This window comes from Colobus angolensis, unplaced genomic scaffold, assembly GCF_000951035.1.
Source record: "Colobus angolensis palliatus isolate OR3802 unplaced genomic scaffold, Cang.pa_1.0 Scaffold56, whole genome shotgun sequence".
NCBI classification, from domain to species: domain Eukaryota; kingdom Metazoa; phylum Chordata; class Mammalia; order Primates; family Cercopithecidae; genus Colobus; species Colobus angolensis.
Window position 1 is genome coordinate 9,173,094 of NW_012119154.1, and position 12,644 is coordinate 9,185,737.

Consider the following 12,644-nt stretch of genomic DNA (forward strand, 5'->3'; position numbering starts at 1 on the left):
AACACATGCTTTGTATCAAGTTCAGGTAAAGATATTTTTAAACTTGAACAGAAGATTCCCTTTCCAGCAATGTGGAGAACTGGCCATTCAGAGGAATTTTTCCCAGTTTAGCACTCCTAAAACTGTTAAGAAAAAGAATTGTTTTGAAAAAAATTCTAGTTAACGCATGGCTGAGCTGGCAGCAAAATAAGGCAATTCCTTAGCATCTAGGAATGACAGTAAAACATGAATTCAGAGATATAAGCAAGTAAAGGCCAATGTTTACTGTGCACATCCTAGAGCCTTAGCCTGGGAAATAATAGGCCCCATTTATGAACAATAGACAATAAAATGGGGAGTGGCCAGAGTATTAGGTTGGATGAGAGGCCCTTTTGAAAAATATTAATACCCCAAAAGGTACCCTTAGGATCACTGGACAAAGAGAATTCCCTGCAGAGGAATATGCTATATTAGCCTTAACTCAGGTGGAAAAGAAAGGAAACAAAAAAGTGGGGAGGAGAGAGAAAGAAAGAAAGACAGGCAGAGGAAAAGAAGGGAGGGAGAGAAGAAAGGAAAGAAAGGAGGAACGAAAGCAACAGTCTGCTTACTTGGATTTCAGGGCCTGAATTCATACTACCTGTATGGGCAAATAATATAATAATATGATATTTTAGTTTAATTTAGTTTAAAGTGGCCCAGGTACAGTAAGATCCCCAGGCATTTGGCGGAAACAAGTGTAAACCCTCTCTAGAGGAAGAAAATTTTAAACTAGACCTCAAAAACTTCCCACAAATGAACATTCAAAGAACACAAGCTAACAATCAAAATTCACCAAACACATGAGAAAATGAGCCGTGATGAGTAAGTATGAGCAGAAACAACCAATTTTATGGTCAGATTTTCAAGAGTGTACATGTTAGAATTATCAAATGAAGAAATATATAACTATATAGTTGTATACATTTAAAATGTTAAAATGGACCATAAAACATAACAAAGGAAAAAGAGACTATCAAAAGGAAAAAGACAAACTTGAGGAAAGTCAAAAAGAACTTCAAGAATTTTTTTTAAAGTAGAAATTTGATTGATGGATTTAACAACGTATTAGGCATAAAGAGAGAATTAGTTCCCTAAAATATAGAACCAAATAAATGTTAGGGTACAGTTAGGAAGACAAAGCAGTGGAATTTGTGAGAGTAAAAGTGACTTGGAAGGTGAGTAAGTCCAACATGCATGTAACTGACAATTCAGAAGTACATAAAGAGAGAATGGGGCCCCAGCCACAGTGGCTTACGCCTGTAATCTCACCACTTTGGGAGGCCAAGGTAGGAGAATTGCTTGAGCCCAGGAGTTTGAGACCAGCTTGGGAAACATGGTGAAACCCCAGCTTTACAAAAAATACAAAATTAGCCAGGTGTAGTGGTGCCTGTCTGTAATCCCAGCTAACTGGGGGGCTGAGGTAGGAGAAATGTTTGAACCTGGGAGGCTGAGGCTGCAGTGAGCCATGGTTTTGCCACTATACTCCAGCCTGGGAGAGAGCACACCAGACCTTGTCTCAAAAAGAGAGGGAGAGAAAGAGAGAATGTGAAAGAGACAACATTTAAGAACATACTTGTGGAGAATTTTCCAGAATTGATTAAAGACGCCATTACTCAAATTTAGAAATCTATACCTAGACATAGGTTACTGAAACTGCAGAATTTCAAAGATAAAAGAAAACATAAAATGCAGTACAAAAAACAGATTACCTGCAAAGAAATGAAAATTAGACTGTTACTTCCTACAAATTACAGTGTAAGTGAAATAACAGTAGAATGCTATCTTCTTGCTGAAAGAAAAGTGATCCTTAACCTAGAATTGTAAATGAAGCAAAACTATCTTTCAATAATATATTTTTCAGACAAAAACTGTATTTACAGTTCAATTAAGAAAGACCTATATTCAAAACATTTCAAAAAGATGTATTTCAAAGAGGAAAATATGACCTCAATGGAAAGACTGAAAAGTAAGAAGAAATAAAGAGCAAAGAAAGTGGTAAACATGTGGTTAAATCTAAGCAAACACTGGATACATTTTTTAAAATAATTTTTTTTAAAGTTGTTAATAAAACATTAGCTGAAATACTGACTTTATGTGGGAAATGGGCATTCAGAGATTCATGTATTGCTTTGGAGGAGATTAAATATACTATTTCACTTTCTATTTTGTTAAAACATATCTCATAGAATTTCTAAGATGACTGCTAAAGGAATAAAAAATAGATTCAACCTTCCAAATCAGAAAGGGAACCAAACTGAATGATGAGAAGGAGAAAAAAATCAATCAATTCAAAAGAAAGAAGGGATGGAAAGTGGCAGAATAGAAGAAAAAGCATAGAAAATTTGGGATAAATACAAAATAAAATGTTAGCAAGAAATCCCAATTTATTAGTAATCAAAATAAATGTAAACCAATTTAAGCACTCTAGATAAAAGATAAAGTTTTTCAGACTAGATTTTTAAAATGACCTATATACTGCTTATAAATACCTAAAACATAAGGATGTAGAAAGTTAAAAGACAAAGTTTTTTTTTGTCTTTTTTTTGTTTTTTTGGTTTTTTTTACTTGCTGCAGGGAGAAGAAGGAAAAACATAGGCAAAATAAATAATTTATCAGATATAGACACCAAGGAGCAACCACAGGAAAATATTAAGCAAAAAAAAATTATATAGCTGTATCAATGTGCAAAAAATTGACTTTAAGACCAAGAAAACATTACTAGAATTTAAAAGTGTTATCTACATGGTCATATTCACTTCATCTGAAGATATAAATTCTAAACTTGCATATACCTAATACAGGCTATATAGATAGCCTGAAAAATGATAGAAACTCAAGGAGAAATTGACAAAATTATTCCAAACTATTGAGTGATTTTAAGATGCCTCTCAGTTATTGGCAAATCAGATAGACAAAAAGATTCTGCACAGATATAGAGGATTTGATGACACATTTGACAATCCTAATCTAATTTACCTAAAAAGGACACTCCCTGTAACAAGTAGAAGATTCAAATTCCTTTTAAGAACACATGTGGTACGTATACACCATGGAATACTATGCAGCCATAAAAGTAAATGAGATTGTGTCCTTTGCAGGAACATGGATGGAGCTAGAAGCCATTATCCTCAACAAACCAACGCAGAAAGAGAAAACCAAACACTGCATGTTCTCATTTATAAGTAGAAGCTGAACAATGAGAACACATGGACCCAGGGAAGGGAACAACACACACTGGGGCTTGTCAGGGGAATGGGGTAAGGGGAGGGAGAGTATTAGGAAAAATAGCTAATGCATGCTGGGCTTAATGCCTAGGTGATGGATTGATGGATAGATTGATGCAGCAAACCACCATGGCACATGTTTACATGTGTAACAAACCTGCACATGTACCCCAGAATTAAAATTAAAAATTAATTTTAAAAAGAACACATAGAATGATTTAAAATACTGATCACCTACTAGGCCAAAAGCAAATTTCATGAATTTCAAATAATTATTATTATATAGAATACATCTTTCTGACCACAGCGCAAATAAGATAGAAATCAATAGTCAAAAGATAACTAGGAAAACCAATAACTTGTGAAATAAAAACACTTTAAGATCTTTATAACTTGGCTGTGCATGGTGGCTCATACCTGTAATCCTAACACTTAGGGAAGCCAAGATTGGAGGATCATTTGATGCCTGGAGTTCAAGGCCAGCCTAGGCAACTTAGGGAGACTCTGTCTCTACACAGAATTTTTAAAAATTAGCCAGGCAGGGTGGCACATGTCTATAGTCTAGCTACTCTGGAAGCTTAGGGGGAAGGCTCACTTGAGCCCGGAAGGTCGAGGCTGCAGTGAGCTGTAATTGTGCCACTGCTCTCCAGCCTGGGCGACAGAGCAAGACCTTATCTCAAAAACAAAGCAAAAAACAAAAAAACAAAAACAAAAACACATAAAGGGATTCATAAAAAAAGACTGGAATATATTTAAAGCTAAATGAGAATGAAAACATATCAAAACAACACATATGCAAAGTGCTAAAGTTGAGATTTGAATATTTAGCTTTAAAATGAGTGTTAAAAATTAGGAAAGTCTGAAAAGTAATAATCTAAGCACTATACTGAAGAAGTCAGAAAATAAAATAGAATAAACTCAAAGAAGCAGAAGGCAATAATAAAGACAGAAATTATTAAATTACAAAGATGGATCAATAAATCTTTAGTGTTTTTTAAACAAAATTACAACCTCTAATGATTTTTAAGATAAAAGAGAAGAAACAAAAATCAATACAAAAAAGAGCAACATAACAGAGATTGTAAAGAAAACGGAAGAATTTTATAGCCAATTTCATGCCAATGTATTTTAAAACATTTTTAAATGGGCAGATATAAAGATAGATATCAACGATTAAAGCCTGACTCAAGAAGAAATAGAAATAGGAAATATGAATTTTCTTATAATATTTATAGAAGCTGAATCAATGTTTTAAATTTTACACAATGACAATACCAGGCCTGAACAACTTCATGAGTAATTCTATGAAACATTTAAGGAAGAGAAAATTTTCAGATTACATAAGCTCTTTCAGAGAAACAAGAAGTAGCAACGAGGAAGGACAGCAGCATTCTCCAACTCAGTTTATGAGGCTAGGATTATACTGACTTTAAACCCAAACAAGGATGACACGAAAAAGGAAAATCACTGGCCAGTCTTTCTCTTGAATACAGATGCAGAAATCTCAAGCAAAATCTCAGCAAACTGAACCCATAAATTATTTCTAAAAGACATTGTATAATTAACCAGTTGAAATTATTCCAGGGATGCAAATTTTGGTTCACGTCAGATAATCCAGTAATGTAAGTTGCAACATTACTAGGTTAAAAAATTAATAATCTAACTAAAAAACACAGTGGTCTTGGGCCTCACAGGTCTGCAAGGTAAAAAACAAAAGACAGTATATAGCATAGGAAAAGAAGAAAGTTCTTTGGGGATGTGATAAGAACTAAAGAACTAAAAGTTCATTTTGCTTCTGTAACATTAGAAACTATGCCTACATAACAGACATATTCTTTGAATACTTGTTATAGGTGAAATAAACAACCAAATTATTTTTCATGAAATAATTTAAAACACCAGAAATAAAAGGCATATGATATGTTTTTGGTAGTTACCTTTCTTTTCTCCCCTTCCATTAAATCAAAGTCTTAGAAATGGTTGTAATAGATTTTAAAAATTATTTTTGCAACCTTCCATTTCCGTTTGCAACCATACATGAAAACATATATAGGGTCACTTCAAATATTTTTCAGCAAAGTTTACAAAGATGATATACATTTTGAGCCACAGGGTCAGAGGGAGATTCAATATAAAAATTAAAACAATGTGAAATTATAAAATTGTAAAATCAATCAACACTGAACATTGTATGTACACTTTATGTAGGCGCCCTTTTAGGCCAAATCAAGAATTTTCTAGGAAGATTCTCTTTACATTTCCATTCAAATATTTAATATTCTTTTAGAGGTGTCCGGTTTTATACTTAGGGAATCAAGTGTTTACAGCAGGATTTCAGACAGTCACACAATACTAGAAAAAGGTTTTGCTAATCTCTACTCTTTTTAGACTGGTAAACATCAAGTTAAGTGGCCAAATATTGAGGCAGACAAGATTCATAGAATCGGACCTTCGTTTTCTAGTTATGTACAAACCAGAGCCCCACCAGTGACTGCATATTGGCTTCCTAGGGATAATGGAATTGCATCCATAAACTCTGGAACTATAAGCCAAGAAGAATAGATATTTGATAAGCATCAGTACATTTACAGAGGCTCTTGTTCTGAAGCACTTTTTCTGTATCACTGTTGTTGAGGCTATTTTAAGAACAGTGAAGACTGTCAGTGCACTAATGAAATAGGTTATAGAGTTTTCTGTGGTGTTCCCCTCCCTCTACGGACATTTCCTTGATAATCTGAAGGGAAATCAAAGAGAAGAACAAAGCAGCAATGTATAATCTTAAAATTTCAAGTCATCAAAATGGTAGAGTAATTTAAACAACAAAGCTTTATTATATAAACTTGGAAATATTTACCACATTTTTGTTTAAGGAAAATACATATGAAGAGAATGATAAAGCTATGACATTAGTCATGGATGTAGGTTAGGCTGACCAAACTAGATAAGGCAGAAGTCCCATTATCCATCAGGGACCTCCCACAGCTGGGTATGTGAATAATGAAAACTCCTGCTCATTTTGTTTCTATTTTTTGGTTTTTGGTTTTGTTTTTGTTTTTTAGATGGAGTCTCACTCTGTCACCCAGGCTGGAGTGCAGTGGTGCGATCTCAGCTCACTGCAATCTCCACCTCCCACCAGGCTTAAGTGATTCTACTGCCTCAGCCTCCTGAGTAGCTGGGATTACAGGCATGTGCCACCATGCTCAGCTAATTTTTATATTTTAGTAGAGATGGGGTTTCACCAAGTTGGCCAAGCTGGTCTTGAACTCCTGACCTGAAGTGATCCACCCTCCTCGGCCTCCCAAAGTGCTGGGATTACAAGCATGAGCCACCATGCCCAGGCTTCCTGCCCATTTTGTTAAGGCTTGTCCACTATCAAAGGCTACAGAGTGGATACTTAACTACAAAAGGAAGAAAATTATACTTCCCAATAATAAACTAAAAGAGAAAACAAATAGTAGCCCCAATGCGTTGATGATAAGAAATCAAGGAAATATTTTGAAGTTTAAAACTAAAGCTTTAATCTTCAAAATACAATGTAGATATCTTCAAGAAACTAGAATCAAGATATTGAATATAGATTAAAGAATCATATATAGAAGAGGCATCTCAAATACAGCTAAAGTGGATATACCTCACCCACCACCCCATTAACAAGCAGTTTGATGCATTCAACAAGGACAAATGCTCCTGAGAGGTACACTATCCAGTGAGATCAAATATGAACACACTATTGCCAATCATTATACGAGGCAAGTACTAGTCAGGCATGTACAAAAGTTGTGGGAGCACAGAGAAGGTGGTACAGAATGCTGCATGGGGAGGCAGGAGAAGAGTCACGTGGAAGATGACCTGAACACTGGGTCACAAAGGGTGAGGAAAAGGCAATAAGTAGTAAAGTAGAAGCTATGGTACTTAGAATAAATAAAGCCATCTTTCAGGCATATTTTTTAAAATGGTTACTAGATTCATAAAGCACCTGCTTTCTCTTGTCTCCTTCAGTGTTTACATATCCAGAAAATGGCACTGATGATTTCAGAGATCCGGCGAAGGACATAAGCCACCAGGTATTTATGGATGTCACAGAAGACAAGTCAGACAGGAGTGCTTAGATAGACCTGCAGGTCGCCATCCAAGTGGGTCATGAAATCAATTTAGTGGGTCCAGACCAGCATCTTTCGAGAATAGAATAATATAACACAATGTACCATAGCATGGAATAAACAGAACTATCTCATTGCATAAAAGGTAAAAAGAGTAAGCATTGCACTGTGCACCTTTTGTTTCTGTTATATAATGTGTAGATTATAGAATTATATAGTATATTATCACTTTATTTTATAGCATGTATGTCATATTTTATATGTTCATTTACATATGTAAAATTAAGACAGATTACAATAATATTATATAATGCACCTAGCTTTGAAGAGCAGAGTGAATTATAGATAAAAAGATATATATAGTTGTGTACAGCTTTTGTGTGTTTTCTATAAATTTATAGCATGTATTTATTATATTAATATATAGTTAGATATATGATGCAACTATATATGACATAATATACAATTTTAACTTGTTTATTATAAAGCATAAATGTTTTTATAGCATTAACATTTATTTGGTTAGTAATAATAGCTAATATTTATATGACACTTACAAGAGTCTTTTATCATCTATAAATTGGGGACAACAATAGAATCTCCCTAACAGAGTTGTTGTTAAGCTCAAGTATGCTAATGCATGTAATCTAATGCCTGGCACACAACAAACTATGGAAACAGTAGCTTATATTGTCATTATTGCAAGGTTTCATTGCCAACAGATGGTGGTAAACTGAATCAGTTTGATGCCAAAATCTATGCTTTTTTCTCAACATAAATGAACTAATTGCCAGATGAATATACCTGGTTCCCTTTCATATACTAGATACCAACTTTACGGCTAACTGATAAACAGTTAATTTTAGGAAGTGAGAGTTATGCATTACTATTCATGTGTCCCTCTTTCTTTAGAGAGAATATTCCCATTTCTGAAGTCTAACTTGTATCATTTTTCATGATCAACTATATTATCAAAGAAAATGTACTTGAAGAAAATTGCAATATTTCTGACAAAGAGTTCCAAATAATTGTTTTCAAATTGTTTAGAGCGAAACCAACCTCAGTTAAGAAATTAAAAATAAATGCAAAGTTGAAAGAAAATCTTTAATAATGGGTAGATATTTTAACACTTACGATCCATACACTGATATTACATTGCAATAATTTCTCCATTTCTTGTTTTCTTTCTTTCCTCTCTCAATTTCTTTCACCTTTCTTATCTCATTTTTCTTTTATTTTCTCTTTCAGGGATCTCTTTCCAAAGACCCATTACAGATGCACACCTATGTTGCCTTGTACAAATTTGTACCACAGGAGAATGAAGATTTGGAAATGAGGTAAAAATCTTCTGTAAAGAAAAAAATAGAGTAAAATTTTAAAGTCAATGTTTCTCCATGTGAAAAAGTAATTCCATCTATGCCCCGCCTAATGCTTTATAGCAGTGATTCTCAAACTTTAGCATGTATCTAATGACCAGCAAAGCTGGTTAACACACAGGCCCTGTCCCCAGAGTTTTGGATTCATCAGATCTGAGGCAGGGCCCAAGAAACTGCATTCCTAAGGAGTTCCCAGGTGGCACTGATGATACTGGCCAAGGACTACACTTTGGGAAGCACCACTTTAGTACGTGCTCAACAGAACTGCTAATTGGAGTTTTCATGAAGGTTGAACATTAAATGCACTTGCCATCAGGTGGGGTCTAATAGGGAATCAAAAATATATTTAATCAAAGATCAGATGGTTGCTGATGTGTGGTGTTATTTCTGAGGCCTCTGTTCTGTACCATTGGTCTATATGTTTTGGTACCAGTACCATGTTGTATTGGTTACTGTAGCCTTGTAGTATGGTTTAAGTCAGGTAGTGTGATGCCTCCAGCTTTGTTCTTTTGGCTTAGGATTGTCTTGGCTATGTGGGCTCTTTTTGGTTTCATATGAACTTTAAAATAGTTTTTTCTAATTCTGTGAAGAAAGTCAGTGATAGCTTGATGGGGATAGCATTGAATCTATAAATTACTTTGGGCAGTATGGCCATTTTCGCGATACTGATTCTTCCTATCCATGAGCATGGAATGTTCTTCCATTTGTGTCCTCTCTTGTTTCCTTGAGCAGTGGTTTGTAGTTCTCCTTGAAGAGGTCCTTCACATCCCTTGTAAGTTGTATTCCTAGGTATTTTATTCTCTTTGTAGGAATTGTGAATGGGAGTTTATTCATAATTTGACTCTCTGTCTATTGGTGTATAGGAATGTTTGTGATTTTTGCACATTGATTTTGTATCCTGAGACTTTGCTGAAGTAGAATATCAGCTTAAGGAGATCTGGGGCTGAGATGATGGGGTTTTCTGAATATATAATCATGTCATCTGCAAACAGAGACAACTTGACTTCCTCTCTTTCTACTTGAATACCGTTTATTTCTTTCTCTTGCCTGACCCTGGCCAGAACTTCAAATACTATCTTGAGTGGTGAGAGAGGGTATCCTTGTCTTGTGCTGGTTTTCACAGGGAATGCTTCCAGTTTTTGCCCATTCGGTATGATATTGGCTGTGGGTTTGTCATAAATAGCTCTTTTTATTTTGAGATACCTTCCATCGATACTTAGTTTATTGAGAGTTTTTAGCATGAAGGGGTGTTGAATTTTATCGAAGGCTTTTTCTGCATCTATTGAGATAATCATATGGTTGTTGTCATTGGTTCTGTTTCTGTGATGGATTATGTTTATTGATTTGCGTATTTTGAAATAGCCTTGCATCCCCAGATGAAGCCCACTTGATTCTGTTGATTAGGCTTTTTGTTCTGCTGCTGGATTCAGTTTGCCAGTATTTTATTAGGGATTTTCGCCTCAATGTTCATCAGGGATATTGGCCTGAAATTTTCTTTTTTGTTGCATCTCTGCCAGGTTTTGGTATCAGGATGATGCTGGCCTCATAAAATGAGTTAGGGAGGAGTCCCTCTTTTTCTATTGTTTGGAATAGTTTCAAAAGGAATAGTACCAGCTACTCTTTGTACCTCTGGTAGAATTCGACTGTGATTCCATCTGGTCCTGGCTTTTTTTGGTTCGTAGGCTATTAATTACTGCCTCAATTTCAGAACTTGTTATTGGTCTCTTCAGGTATTCGACTTCTTTCTGGTTTAGTCTTAGGAGGGTGTGTGTGTCCAGGAATTTATCCATTTCTTCTAGATTTTCTAGTTTATTTGCATAGAGGTGTGTATAGTATTCTCTGATGGTGGTTTATATTTCTGTGGGATCAGTGGTGATATCCCCTTTATCATTTTTTATTGTGTCTATTTGATTCTTTTCTCTTTTCTTCTTTATTAGTCTGGCTAGTGGTCTATCTATTTTGTTAATCTTTTCAAAAACCAACTCCTGGATTCATTGATTTTTTGGAGAGTTTTTTGTGTCTCTATCTCCTGCAGTTCTGCTCTCATCTTAGTTATTTCTGGTCTTCTGCTAGCTTTTGAATGTGTTTGCTCTTGCTTCTCTAGTTCTTTTAATTGTGGTGTTAGGGTGTCGATTTTAGATCTTTCCCACTTTCTCCTGTGGGCATTTAGTGCTATAATTTTCCCTCTAAACACTGCTTTAACTCTGTCCCAGAGATTCTGGTACATTGTGTCTTTGTTCTCATTGCTTTCAAAGAACTTATTTATTCCTGCCTTAACATCATTATTTACCCAGTAGTCATTTAGGAGCAGGTTGTTCAGTTTCCATATAGTTGTGTGGTTTTGAGTGAGTGTCCTAATCCTGAGTTCTAATTTGATTGCACTGTGGTCTGAGATTGTTATGATTTCTGTTATTTTGCATTTGCTAGGGAGTGTTTTACTTCCAATTGCGTGGTCAATTTTAGAATAAGTGTGATGTGATGCTGAGAAGAATGTGTATTCTGTTGATTGGAGGTGGAGAGTTCTGTAGATGTTTATTCGGTCTGCTTGGTCCAGAGCTGAGTTCAAGTCCTGAATGTCCTTGTTAATTTTCTGTCTCATTTATCTGTCTAATATTGACAATGGAACACTACTATTGTATGGGAGTCTAAGTCTCTCCTTGGGTCTCTAAGAACTTGCTTTATGAATCTGGGTGCTTTATGTATTGGGTGCATATATATTTAGGATAGCTCTTCTGGTAGCATTAGCCCCTTTACTGTTATGTAATGGTCTTCCTTGTCTTTTTTGATCTTTGTTGGTTTAAGGTCTGTTTTATCAGAAACGAGGATTGCAACCCCTGCTTTTTTTTACTTTCCATTTTCTTGGTAAATATTCCTCCATCCTTTTATTTTGAGCCTCTGTGTGTCTTTGCACATAAGATGGGTCTCCTGAATAAAGCACACCGATGGGTCTTGACTCTGTATCCAATTTGCCATTCTGTGTTTTTTAACTGGGGCATTTAGCCCATTTACATTTAAGGTTAATATTCTTATGTGTGAATTTGATCCTGTCATTACAATGCTAGCTGGCTATTTTGCCTGTTAGTTGATGAGTTTCTTCATGGTGTCAATGGTCTTTACAATATGGTATGTTTCTGCAGTGGCTAGTACCAGTTGTTGCTTTCCATATTTACTGCTTCCTTCAGGAGCTCTTATAAAGCAGGCCTGGTGGTGACAAAATCTCTCAATATTTGCTTGTCTGTAAAGGATTTTATTTCTCCTTCGCTTATGAAGCTTAGTTTGGCTGGATATAAAATTCTGAGTTGAAAATTCTTTTCTTTAAGAATGTTGAATATTGTCCCCCACTCTCTTCTGGCTTGTAGGGTTTCTGCAGAGACATCTGCTGTTAGTCTGATGTGCTTCCCTCTGTAGTTAACCCAACCTTTCTCTCTAGCTGCCCTTAACATTTTTTCCTTCATTTCAACCTTGGTGAATCTGACAATTATGTGGCTTGGGGTTGCTCTTCTCGAGGAGTATCTTTGTGGTGTTCTCTGCATTTCCTGAATTTGAATTTTGGCTTGTCTTGCTAGTTTGGGGAAGTTGTCCTGGATAATATCCTGAAGAGTGTTTTCCAACTTGGTTCCATTCTCCCCATCACTTTCAGGTACACCAATCAAATGTAGGTTTGGTCTTTTCACATAGTCCCATATTTCTTGGAGGTTTTGTTTATTCCTTTTCATTCTTTTTTCTCTAATCTTGTCTTCATGCTTTATTTCATTAAGTTGATCTTCAATCTCTGATATTCTTTCTTCTGCTTGACTGACAAAAACAAGCAACGGGGAAAGGATTTCCTATTTAATAAATTGCATTGGGAAAACTTGCTAGCCATATGCAGAAAACTGAAACTGTATCCCTGCCTTACACCTTATACAAAAATTAACTCAAGATGG

The 12,644-nt window shown here is 35.4% G+C and overlaps 1 protein-coding gene across 2 annotated transcripts in view; it reads left to right on the forward strand.

The window, feature by feature from the left end:
* The window catches only part of STAC (SH3 and cysteine rich domain), a 151,324-nt gene that overhangs the window by 100,113 nt on the left and 38,567 nt on the right, over nucleotides 1–12,644 (forward strand). For both annotated transcript variants that reach the window (XM_011961577.1, XM_011961578.1), the window contains 2 exons: nucleotides 7,242–7,306; nucleotides 8,591–8,679. In XM_011961577.1, the coding sequence (XP_011816967.1) occupies nucleotides 7,242–7,306; nucleotides 8,591–8,679 (154 nt within the window). The remainder of the gene's footprint in view (nucleotides 1–7,241; nucleotides 7,307–8,590; nucleotides 8,680–12,644) is intronic.